Here is a 12,278-nt window from a genome sequence, read left to right on the forward strand (position 1 = left end):
GTGGCCTGATCGGGCTGGTGTTCCTCCTCGGACTCCTCACTCTGCAGTGCTACCTGCTCCTGCTCGAGCGTCAACTCCTTCGTTGGGGGAACCGAGGAAGGTGGAATTGAGTGAATGGAGACTTCGACCAATCTGGATTCCTTCCAAGATGGCGCCGGGGTCCCTTCCGACGACGTGCGTGAAGATGGCGCGCCCGCCGTTTGGGTTGGCGACTTGAACGCTTCCGATAGTGTTGATGGCACCAAATTCTGCGGGGATAAGTGAACCGCCGACTTACTGGTGGCAGAGCCTTCAACTTGAGATTACTTGGGTGAAGGCGGACCTTTTGAAGTAGACTTGGACCTCTTAGGCGACGATGACGCAGACAGTGGGGACACCGTCGATGGTCCTGTGTTTGTCTTGGACGAAGACTTCAGAGGAATGGTAGAGGAGACCGGTGCGCCTGAGGACGCAGTGGTGGTCGTTGTGGCCGTCGCGGAGGGCGATGAGGCCGTAGTGGTCGACACTGTGGTCGAGACCGAGGTGGTCCGCTTAGTAGATGGAGCGTGTTTCTTGAACCTCTGGTCGTCTCGAACAGACACGGAGGAGGTGGTGGAACGTGCCTCCGAAGGTTTCCTGTGCGCCTTCTTGGGAGGAGTGTCTGTCTCTCCAGGGGACTGCTCCCTGGGTCTCTTCTTGGAGACTTTGGAGGACACGGAGACACTACCCTCGGAAGATTCCAGAGTGTCTCGGTCCTTAAGCCTGTCGAGCCATTCGAGAAGGCGAGCCTCTCTTTCCTTTACAGTCTTCTTTGGGAAGGCTCTACACACCCTACACTTGTCAGAGACGTGGTCAGGGTACAGGCAATACAAGCACAGATCGTGCTTATCCTCCGCTTGAATCCGCTTCTTGCCGCAGGAGGGACAGGCCCTGAGAAGGGCTTTCTTTTGCGAGTCCGCCATGGATGAAGCCTTTTTATTGGATTCCGACATGGGAGACGGCAGTCGAAGATAGGATATTTATTCTATTGAACAAAGGTACTTCCAGAGAAGTTTGAGACTTCGAAGCAAGAAAAAACCTGAAGAGCTCAGGTTGGAGACTCCCTAGCACAACGTGCGGTAGAAAATCTGAGGGACTGAGGCTCCTCCCGGGAAGGTTCTAGAGGGAGGTCGGAGCTGATTGGCTAACGATGAGAGTTCGGTCCTTTTTACATAAGGACGTGGAAAGGCCCCAAAGGGGAGGCCCTTCGGCCTATATTCTCTATGTATGTCCTTAGGACATTACTTTTTTATGTACCGGAGGCTCCCGTCTCGGCGACGGGGAATGATTCAGGCATGTGAATCTATGAAAGACACCCAAATACTGGATAATCTAGAAACATCTTCAAGCTGCAAAACTACACCGACAGGTAAGAAACTATTCTGTTAGCAGCGTGAATCTTTCTGGATTCACTATGCTGTGCATAGACTTTGTAGCGGTTTGTTATGTTTGTGTCGGCTGGGTGAAAGTAGAGCGTTGGTTGTTGAATATATGTTGAAGCACTCTGTCCTACTTGTGCTTCCTTGTTCATTTGTATATCTACGCAGTAGCGCTTAGTGAACGTGTGCACTGAAGCCCATGTTGCTGGCAGGCGTATGTCCTGAATGGGTGTGTTAGCCAGGAAGGCTATTGTTGCTCCTTTTTTTCTGGTAGAGTGGGTCGTGCCCCCTCGGTTAGTTCTTGACCTGCCTGTTTGTGGCAGAATTGTATCGTATGTGCGATCCACCGTGCGATGGTGGCCTTAGTTACTGATCTACCCAGGAAACTGCTTGCGAAGGACACAGAGAACTGCTTTGTTTTCCTGTGCTTTAGTTCTTTCCATGTAATACATTACTGCCCTTTTAGCTTCCAGAGTTTGCAGTGCCCTCTCTCCGCTTGTGGATGGTTTCTGAAAGAAGCTTGGTATTTGTATTGTCTGGTTCATGTGAAACCTTGACACCACCTTTGGCATAAAGAGTGGGTCCGTTCTCATCACCACCCGGTCATTGTGTATTTGGATGCAAGGTTCTTGTAGCGTTAGTGCTTGCAGTTCGCTTACCCTGCGTAGCGAGGTTAATTGCCACTAGACAGGTGGTCTTCATTGTGAGTATTTGTAGTGAGGCTTTATGGATGGTCTCAAAGGGCACCTTCATAAGTTCTGTTAGTACTAGATTAAGGTTCCATACCGGTGGCGGCATCCTCTTTGGCGGTGCAATCCTTTTAGCCCCTTCCAGGAATCTCTTTACTACTTGTGATGTAAAGAAGCTCTTTCTGGTCTCTGCTCTCGTGTAGGCTACTATCGCTGCTAGGTACACCCTCAGCGAGGAGGAACTTAGGTTTGATTTTAGCAGGCGTTTAATATTTTAGCACCGTTGATTCCCTTGTCATCTTGTGCAGTTTCTTCTTGATACACCAGTGTGTGAATCTTTTCCATTTTGCTACATGGCACCTCCGTGTGGTAGGTCTCCTTGCCTCTCGTAGCACCAGCAGTGTGCTCTTCGGCAGTTTCCGATGTGCAAACTGTCTTCCGGAGCCATGCCGCTAGGCAGAGGCTCTCTGGCTCTGGGTAGAGTACCTCATCATTTTGCATGTCTTTCCTTTTCCCGAACTTGTGAGGTGGCCCCTGTGCCATATCCACTATTTGCGAGAACCACAACTGTCTGGCCCACTGCGGTGCCATCAGGATCAGATTCCTGTTGCAGGTTCTGCATTTGCAGAGTACCCTGCGCATCAGTGGTATCTGGGGAAAAGCATAGGCACATAATTTTTGACCAGGCAATCCCAGGCATTCCCCTGGGATCAATTCTCGTGATATTAAAAGGTCATTTTAATATCACAAGAATTGATAGCGTGAGAATCTTAACAATTCTCTTCACGCATATCTATTATATTTTCACCGCTAACTTGAATCCAGAATAATAATCGTTAACTGGCTGTCAGAGTTATTTTAATCTCACAATCACCACTTATCACTGGACACTACTGCTTTTAACCTTGGGTTACTACCTCCAGGTGGAGACTGCATACCAACCCTATGATTATGCAGACACGACAGTAATATAGCGGAGAACCAAGATATACTGCTACCAGATAACATCTACTCGCGTGCATGAGGGTTTTTTACCAAGGGACATACCAGCTACCTGTAAAATCCAGGTTAGCAGCACAAATGATACTTCCCTCCCCCAACTGATTTATAAGATCTATGGTTGCCATGTAATCTTTTGAATTTGAGGTATTTCTTGGATTAGCCATTTTGAAAAGTTGTGTCAAAATGAATTTATGAACCTTATGCCCAGGATGGGCCTTAGTTAAAGGTCTTGTTTGGGAACTAGCAAACATGGTGTGTAGTTTCCTTTGAAAAGGTCTTGCTTTAACAGTTTCTATTTCTTGTATTTCAAGAAGCTCCTCGATTTGAAGAAGCTCCTCGATTTCTGAATTTAACTGTCAGTTCTGATTGGAGGAACTTAATCCTTGGGGGAGGGGTTTTAGAGGGTGGCATAACTCCTTTCTGGGGTTCATTCTCGACCCTCAGTTTTGGAACCTCTAGCGATCTTCCCTAGTTAGCGTCCCTTGGTAGGGTTTTGTGGGGTTCTTTGGATCGTAGGTAGCCTTCAATCGCCTTTTTCTACAGGAAGGTTTATTCTGTGCCTGGGACATTGTGGCGTAGTGGGTCTCTTTCGGCATGTCCTGAGGGTCTTTGGCAGGTACACCTCACAGTCCTTGTGCAGGCAGAGGTGGCACACGTGTTGAATATGCTACTTACCAGTATGCATCTGTTCTTGGCATGTAGGGCTGCTAACATTCATATCTTTGCATTAGATCGCCACCTAGTGTTGGGTCCGGATGATCGCACATTGTTGTCCTGGAAGAGTCTTCGAAGTATCCTGAGATGGGTGGCTCCTCCCCTGGACTACAGTGCGCATGGGCATCGGCTCCATCCCCAGATTGTTTTTAGCCATTGTGGCAGAGGATGGAGTGGCAAGTGTAAAGGATGTCCATGCTAATGATTGAATACAATAGTATATCTGCAGCTGCGACAGGCACCGGGGAGGAGGGTGGGCGATATGAATGTTAGCAGCCCTACATGCCAAGAACAGATGCATACTGGTAAGTAGCATATTCAGTTCGAGGCATGTGGGCTGCTAAATTCATATCTTTGCATAGAATACATAGCAGTCCCTCCATCAGCGGCGGTTGCCCGTGCCAGCTGCAGAAACCTGAAAAAGTGTCTTGAGAACAGCCTGCCCTACAGCCGCTTGCTGTTTGGAATGTACATCAACACAGTAGTGTTTTGTAAAGGTATGTGGTGTAACCCACGTGGCTGCTCTGCAAATATCCTCTAGAGGAATGTTTCCCAGGAAAGCCATGGATGCCCCCAACTTGCGTGTGGAGTGTGCCTTTGGGGGTATTGTTAAAGTGCGCTTGGCTTTATGATAACAGATTTGGATGCACTTAACAATCCATCTGGCTATTCCTGCTTTGGAAATTGGGTTGCCTTTGTGTTGTGGTGAGAAGGCAACAAAGAGTTGTTTTGTCTTCCTAAAGTGTTGTGTCCTGTCTATGTAGTACATCAATGCCCTCCGTACGTCCAAGGTATGGAGCATCCTTTCCGCCACTGTTTGTGGGTTTTGGAAGAATGCAGGCAAATCGATAGTTTGGTTGAGATGAAAATGTGACACCACCTTTGGAAGGAATTTGGGGTTAGTACGTAGTACCACCCTATGTGGATGAATCTGGATGAAAGGCTCCTGTATCGTGAGTGCTTGCAACTCACTTACGCGTCTTAGTGACGTAATGGCAATTAGGAAAGCAACTTTCCACGTTAGGAATTGCAGTTCGCACGAGTGCATTGGCTCAAACGGTGGTCCCATCAGCCTGGTGAGGACCACATTGAGGTTCCACACGGGAGCTGGCGGTGTTCTTGGGGGAATGACTCGTTTCAGTCCTTCAAGAAACGCTTTAATGGCTGGGACCCTGAAGACTGAGAGATGCTGCCTATTTTGAAGGTAAGCTGCGATGGCGGATAGATGTATCCGAATAGAAGTGTACGCTAGTTTGGACTTGTAAAGGTGTAACAGATAGCAAATGATGTTAGGGATAGATGCATCTAGCGGGTTTATGTCATTGCTTGCACAGTAAATGACAAAACGCTTCCATTTTGCGGCATAGCATGCTCTGGTTGACGGCTTCCTTGCCTCCTTGATGATGTTCATGCATTCAGGAGGTAGGTTCAGGTATCCAAACTCTAAGACTTCAGGAGCCAGATCGCTAGGTTGAGCTGTTGCGGATCTGGATGCTGAATTTCTCCATGGTTCTGCGTCAGAAGTCTGGGCGTGAGGCGCAGTCTTTGATGCGGGACCACTGAGAGCTCGAGGAACGTGGTGTACCATGCCTGGCGCGCCCACGTTGGAGCAACTAGGATGAGTGTCATGGAGTGTTGCCGTAGTTTCCTCGCCACCAGTGGTATCAGGGGTGTCGGGGGAAAAGCGTAAGCAAATTTGCCTGACCAGTTCATCCATATCGCATTGCCCTGCGATTGGGGGTGTGGGAACCTGGCGGCGAAGCTTTGGCATTTTGCGTTCTCCCTTGTGGCGAACAGGTCTATGTCTGGACGCCCCCACCTTTGGAAGTACGGCTGGAGTACCGATGGATGTATCTCCCACTCGTGCATTTGATGACTGTATCTGCTGAGCAGATCCGCCATCTGATTGTCCTTCCCCGGGAGGTGTTCTGCCATGAGGAAGATGTTCCTCTGAATGGCCCACTTCCACATGCTCTGAGCCAGGTGAGACAGCTGTGGTGAGTGGGTGCCCCCCTGTTTTTGGATGTAGTACATCGCGGTCATGTTGTCCGTCCGGACTAACACCACCTTGTTGCACAGATGTACAATGAAGGACTTGAGCGCCATGAAGATCGCCATCAGTTCCAGATAGTTGATGTGCATCTTCTGTTGCTGCGTCGTCCATAGTCCCTGCACTGTGTAAGTTAGCAGGTGTGCTCCCCATCCCTGGAGAGATGCGTCCGTTGTCAGGATAACCTGTGGCACTGGCTCCTGGAACAGTCGGCCCTTGCAAAGGTTGTGTGGAGTCCACCAATGCAGAGAGTTGTATGCCCGACTGGTAACCAACACTAGGTCTGTTAATTGTCCCTGAGCCTGTGTCCACTGATTTGCTAAGCACTCCTGGAGCGGGCGCATATGCAACCGTGCGTGAGGGACTATGAAGATGCAGGAGGCCATCATGCCTATCAACTGCATGAACACTCTTGCTGGAAGTGAGTGTCCCGGTCTGAACTTCTGGATTAAAGTCTGTATGCCGTCTATCCTGACCTGGTTCGGTTGTGCCGAGGCCGTCAGGGTATTGATTGTCGCTCCCAGAAACTGCCGGACGTGAGCCGGCTGAAGGTGTGACTTCGGGTAATTCAACGAGAAACCCAGGTCGTGAAGGAGGTGAATGGTAGTCGACATGTCCGCGGCGCACTGCTGTTCCGATCTGGCTTGAACGAGCCAGTCGTCGAGGTAGGGGTAGACATGGATGTTCTGCCTCCTGAGGTGCGCTGCTACAGTCGCCAGACACTTGGTAAAGACCCTCGGGGCAGTTGTGACTCCGAAGGGTAGGACTTTGAACTGATAATGCGTGCCCTGGATAGTGAACCTGAGGTACTTCCTGTGGGACGGATGTAACGGAATGTGGAAATAAGCATCCTTGAGATCTAAGGTTGCTAAGAAGTCTCCTTTGTTTAACATAGGAAGAATCTGTTGCAGTGTAAGCATGTGGAAATGCTCTGACAGTATGTACAGATTGAGGGGACGGAGATCCAGAATTGGCCGCAGAGATCCATCCTTCTTTGGAATGAGGAAGTACAGGGAATAAACCCCTGTGCCTTCTTCCCCCACCGGCACGAGCTCGATTGCCCCTTTTTGCAGCATTACCAACACTTCTTGCTGCAATAAGTGCAAGTGCTCTGCGGACATAGGTCTTTGCCTTGGTGGAATGTTGGGTGGAGTGGACTTTAACTCTAGACAATAACCGTACTGGATAAGCTGTCGCACCCACCTGTCTGTGGTGATGTTGGTCCAGACGGGCAGGAACTGCTGTATTCTCCCCCCGACAGGTGTTAAATGGTCGGGGGGCAGTGACAGAGAGTCACTGGTTGCTTGGGGCAGAGGAGCGTGAGTTGTTGCCTCCTTTGCCACGTCCTTTGTTGCTGTTTCCCCTGTAGCCCCTCTTGTTTTGTTTGGGGTACGAGGACTGTGCTCCACCTCTAGGGAACTGCGACTGTTGACCCATCTGTCCTCTGGTGACTCCACGGGCACCTGAGCGACGAAAAGTATTGCCCCGAAACTGCTGAGATTGTAGGGCCCCCATCGATTTAGCAGTTTCAGTGTCCTTTTTAATCTTTTCCAGGGTGGTGTCAACATCTGGACCAAACAGTCTATCCGGATTGACTGGTTGATTAAGTATGGTTGTTTGAATGTCAGGTTTGAACCCCGATATGCGGAGCCAAGCCTGTCTTCTGAGCATGACACTGGTGTTAACTGCCCTAGCAGCTGTGTCCGCGACATCAAGTGCGCACTTAATGGCCGCGTTGGAGATCAGTTGTCCCTCTTGTATAAGCATTTTGGTGCCCTCTTGAAACTGCTGAGGCAGGTGTTCTACAATCTGCTCTAGTGTGTCGTAATGTGAACGATCATAACGTGCCAGTAGTGCCTGTGTATTAGCAATACGCCAGAAGGTGGCAGCCTGTGCAGCCACTCTTTTGCCTCCTGCCTCTAGCACCTTGGACTCCTTATCCGGGGGAGGAGCTTCACCCGTTGTTTGGGAGTTGGCCCTCTTGCGTGCGTTTGCTACCACCAAGGAGTCAAGCGGCAACTGTCCACGAATGTATGCAGGGTCTGCAGGCGCTGGTCTGTACTTTTTTTCAATACGTTGGTTGACCACCCTCGCCCTGGTAGGCTCTTTAAAGATGTCCGCAGCGTGCTTGAGGACCCCTTTGAGCATAGGCAGTGTCTTTACATTTCTTTCCGACACTGCAAAAGTGTCGAATAGAAAGTCTTCCTCAACTGGGTCAGCATGCATGTCCACATCATGATTGGCAGCTGCCCTCTCCATTAGTGCGTGAAAACCTGCAGAATCCTCCGTAGGGGATGCACGTGTACCGAAGGACTGTGGCTCTTGCCCCACGTCTTGGTTGCCCTGGTCCCCAATGCCATAGTAAGAATCTGGCTGTGAATCAGGTTCATTTACTGGGAACGTGTATTGTTCATCTTCCCCATAGTCCCCACTGTCAGAGTGGTCTGGAGACGGTGTTGGGCTCCTTCCCTGAGGAGGTAGAATAGGTTCCATGAGGACAGGGGCGTCCTGTGGAAACTTCTTCTTCTTCAGAGGAATGACGTAGGATTCCACCGGCTGCGAAGTGATCTTTCTTTTGTAAAGCGTCAACTTCCCCGTGTCCGCATCTATAAAACACTCCGAATCCTCTTCGGGGTCGATCCCTTGACCTGAAGACGTTCCCACCGTAGAAGAATCCGACTTCTTTGGCGTCGATTTAGAGGAAAAAGCCTTTGGCACCACCTTAGGAGGCAGAAGGAAGAGGAGCTTGCTTGCCGGCTTGTCCGGGACATCTGCCGCCTTCTGCGTCGATGGCGTTGGCGTCGACGAGGAAAGAACCTTGTCCTTAATTCTTTGTAGCGAAGCGGCCACGAGAGATGCGTCGGTGACCGATGACTTTGGCACCGACGTGGTGACCTTGCCCTCGGATGCGACGTTCCGGAGGTCTTTATGAGGGATGGACGGCGCCGACCCCGAGTCCTTGGAGCGAAGCGCAGATGTCCCCGCTGGAGCCGGTGCTGTGACGGTTGCTTTAGCAGGCTTCGCCGGCGCCGGCGAGCTTGTCTTGTGCGTGCCACTTTTCTTAGAGGATCTCTCCTCTGGCGCTGATTTCGACCCTGTGGAATCGCCGTGTTTCTTCGACTTCTGTGGACCGGAGGTCGACGGAGTCGATGAGGCCGTCGTCTTACTTGTTTTCGCCGTAGCGACCGCCATCTTAGGGACGTTCGAGTCCTTCACTTTCGGTTTCGGTTTCGGGTCGGCCATTTTAGGTGTAGTCGAGACCGTTGCTTTCAGTTTCGGTTTCGAAACCCTAGGCGCAGCAAGTTTGTCCGTGGCCGGGCCGACAGGCGGGGCCGTGGCTTGCGCTACAGGGTCTTGGGTAAGGCCGACAGGCGATCCCGCGACCCCCTCGTGATGTTCTTCAACTTCGGGGCATAGCTCGTCCTCTGAGCTATCTTCCTCGGCCCCATAAACCATGGCGTCGTCCCCTACCTCGTCGACGTATTCAAGGCCCTGACCCACGACTCCGTCGTCGTCATATTCCGGATCGGCCTCGACCTCCGTCTCAGGCGGGGAGATTTGAAGATGATGGCTCTGGTCCTCTTCTTCTTGTTCATCGAAGATGTTATCTGGATCCGGGGCCGTTTGCTTGGCCACAAGGCGCACCGCGCGCCGAATCGTGAGAGTCTTCTTCGACCTGAACTTCGCACAGGCCCGGCAACTTCCTTCGTCATGGTCTGGCGAAAGGCACTTATTACATACCGGGTGTACGTCTATATGTGGGTATTTGGACCCACAGAGCGGGCAGAGTTTAAACGGACTCCGCTCCATGTTGGGAACTTAGTGTCGAGTCGCGATGAGAAGGCCTCGATGTCCGAAGAGTTGTAAGAAACTCCGGTGATTCCGGCTCCGGGAGACGGAAGAAACTCGAGACCGTACGCAAACAATACCGACGTTAAGAACCCAGCCTTTAGGCCGTGAAAAAAAAAATGTTTATTCGGTTCCGACGGAGAGACGTCGAGACCGCATCCGAACCCAATGGCGGAAAAAAACAATCTGGGGATGGAGCCGATGCCCATGCGCACTGTAGTCCAGGGGAGGAGCCACCCATCTCAGGATACTTCGAAGACTCTTCCAGGACAACAATGTGCGATCATCCGGACCCAACACTAGGTGGCGATCTAATGCAAAGATATGAATTTAGCAGCCCACATGCCTCGAACACTGCGTTGTGCGAATTTGTGGTGGCACGAGCTGGGCAGAATTTTGAAGGGTATTATCCATAGCCCCTACCTCGCCATTTGTCCAACAGTATGCACAATGGGGGTGTTCGGTATTGAAGTTGTCGTCCCAGGAGGTAAGTTGTGTTCTCCGGTTGAAAGTGATGTCCAACGCATATTTTTTTTAGACGAAATCTCAATGTACTTTCAGTGATTTTCTGTAAATCTTTGGAGCATCCCCTTTGGCTTCCAGACCCAACGGCAGAAAAAATATATACTTAAAAATTTTTTAAAAAAATTCGGGAGATGGCTACTATGCACAACCTCCTCCAGGGCACCGTCTGACGTAACTCAGGGGGATTTACCTGGCACCAAATGGTGGTCGAAAACTCCCAGAAATAAGAAAAACAGACTATTCCAGACCCAATCACTATATGGCAGAATAATGCCCAGCATGTGAATCCAGAAAAGTATTCATGCTGCAAAAGAAAGCTCTATTAAACCCTTGTGTGCTTCAGACAGCCCCAGGACGTCACAACATGTGTGTGAAGACTGGGACCACTCAAAACCACAGCACGGAAGGGGTTAAAAAAAAAAATACTGAAATAGTTTCTCAGCTGTATACATGTATGGTAAAGATTTACCCAAGAATATAAAGTTCAGCTGCTGAAGGACTTTCGTGGAGGCCTGTCGCAGCAAGTTTTACTTCATGCTAGACGAAAATTGAAACACTAGGATAATAGCTTATAATTATAGGCATGTCTTGAAATCTTGAAACTACTGTACCTTGCATGTTGAGGCATCACACCACCTCGACCATCTCCCATTCTCCTTGCATCAGGAAAAACTGCTTGCACTGTTGGTGCATGCCATTCCTTTCTTGGACCAAGAACTTCCTGAGCATGGCGCTCAACAACATGTCTAGCATCAAAATGCTGTGAAGACAAAATGCAATTATTGTCGATTATCAGCTCAATGTCCACAATATAAAGCTGGATACGGTATTTCATGCATTCACACGCATAACTATGCCAATGAGGGTATAGTCAGCATAGTTAATCCAACAAAAAAAACCTCAAAATTTACCACTGAAAAAGCTGGTAAAAAAAATACAAAGGAATATAGTATAAACAAGCGAAATCTCAACTTCAACAGGTACGAATGCAATAATTTTGTTAAGAATGGATAATACTGGCGACCTACAGTCCAGGGCTCGCCCTAAACTGGACAAAAGCAGCGTGATTTGGACTATAGTGAAAGACAAAAAGAAGCCAAGACAGTTAAAAGCTCTACTTCAATAAGCACGTAAACAGTCCGCATCTGCACATCATTTAATATGGATAGTATGGAATTACTGTATCAATTACACCTTACTTGGAAGAACATTCACACCAATAGCTCCCCTCAATTTCAAATGGTAGGGCTATCAATCTAAGGATCGATTAAACTAGTGAAACTTTTGAGCTCGAAGATCTACATTCACATGCTGTACATAATCCCATAATCTAGCAACTGGATATTAAAGTATTAGATAAAGCTTTTCCTACTGTTAGTGGGTGTTGATGCAGAGCAGGACATTAACTAAGAGCAGAATAACTACTTAAATATCAGAAACTGAAGCTTGACATGGTAGTCCTCCCCAATTTTTGCTTGGTTTTGACTAGTGCACAGGGTCCCTTCCAACCAGATACCCAGTTCCTCTTCCCGAACACCTCTGCACAACTGGGACTTTTACCCCAAGTCCCTGGTAAGTGGAACCTGGGCACCTAGGGCCTGGGAGATGAAGAGGGTCACCTGCTACTACCACCTCACTAAGATCATGCCACTGCATGCCTCTGTGAAGGAAAAAACTACAGTTGACATGGCACCCTGCCTGGGCTGTAAACTCTACAATACAAGTTCCATGATGGCTTGGTGTAGGAAGGTACATCCGGACTATGGTTGCCCCCAACTTTTTGCCCTGTGTTTTAGCTGGTTTTTGACATAGTCGACCTGGGACCCTGCCAATCAGGACCCCAGGCCTACTGCTCTCTGTAAAATGGATTCCATGTACCTTAGGTGCATTTCCAATTGGTACTGGGCCACCTTATCAGACCCTGTAACTCAGGGCATAGGTGTACCCAGGGCCTACCAGGGGCTGCAGCATGTATTATGCCACCCCTGGCTGGCCTCCTAAATTGGACACAACTGGCTGCATGACAGCTGGGGCAAAGTCGTGTAATCACCC

The 12,278-nt window shown here is 49.5% G+C and overlaps 1 protein-coding gene across 4 annotated transcripts in view; it reads right to left on the reverse strand.

Moving 5' to 3' along the window:
• SLTM (SAFB like transcription modulator) overlaps positions 1-12,278 on the reverse strand; it is a 225,770-nt gene that overhangs the window by 22,248 nt on the left and 191,244 nt on the right. For all 4 annotated transcript variants that reach the window (XM_086959379.1, XM_086959378.1, XM_086959377.1 and 1 more), the window contains one exon: positions 10,838-10,986. In XM_086959379.1, the coding sequence (XP_086815505.1) occupies positions 10,838-10,986 (149 nt within the window). The remainder of the gene's footprint in view (positions 1-10,837; positions 10,987-12,278) is intronic.

Source organism: Lissotriton vulgaris, chromosome 2_2 (genome assembly GCF_964263255.1).
Source record: "Lissotriton vulgaris chromosome 2_2, aLisVul1.2, whole genome shotgun sequence".
In the NCBI taxonomy this organism is placed as follows: domain Eukaryota; kingdom Metazoa; phylum Chordata; class Amphibia; order Caudata; family Salamandridae; genus Lissotriton; species Lissotriton vulgaris.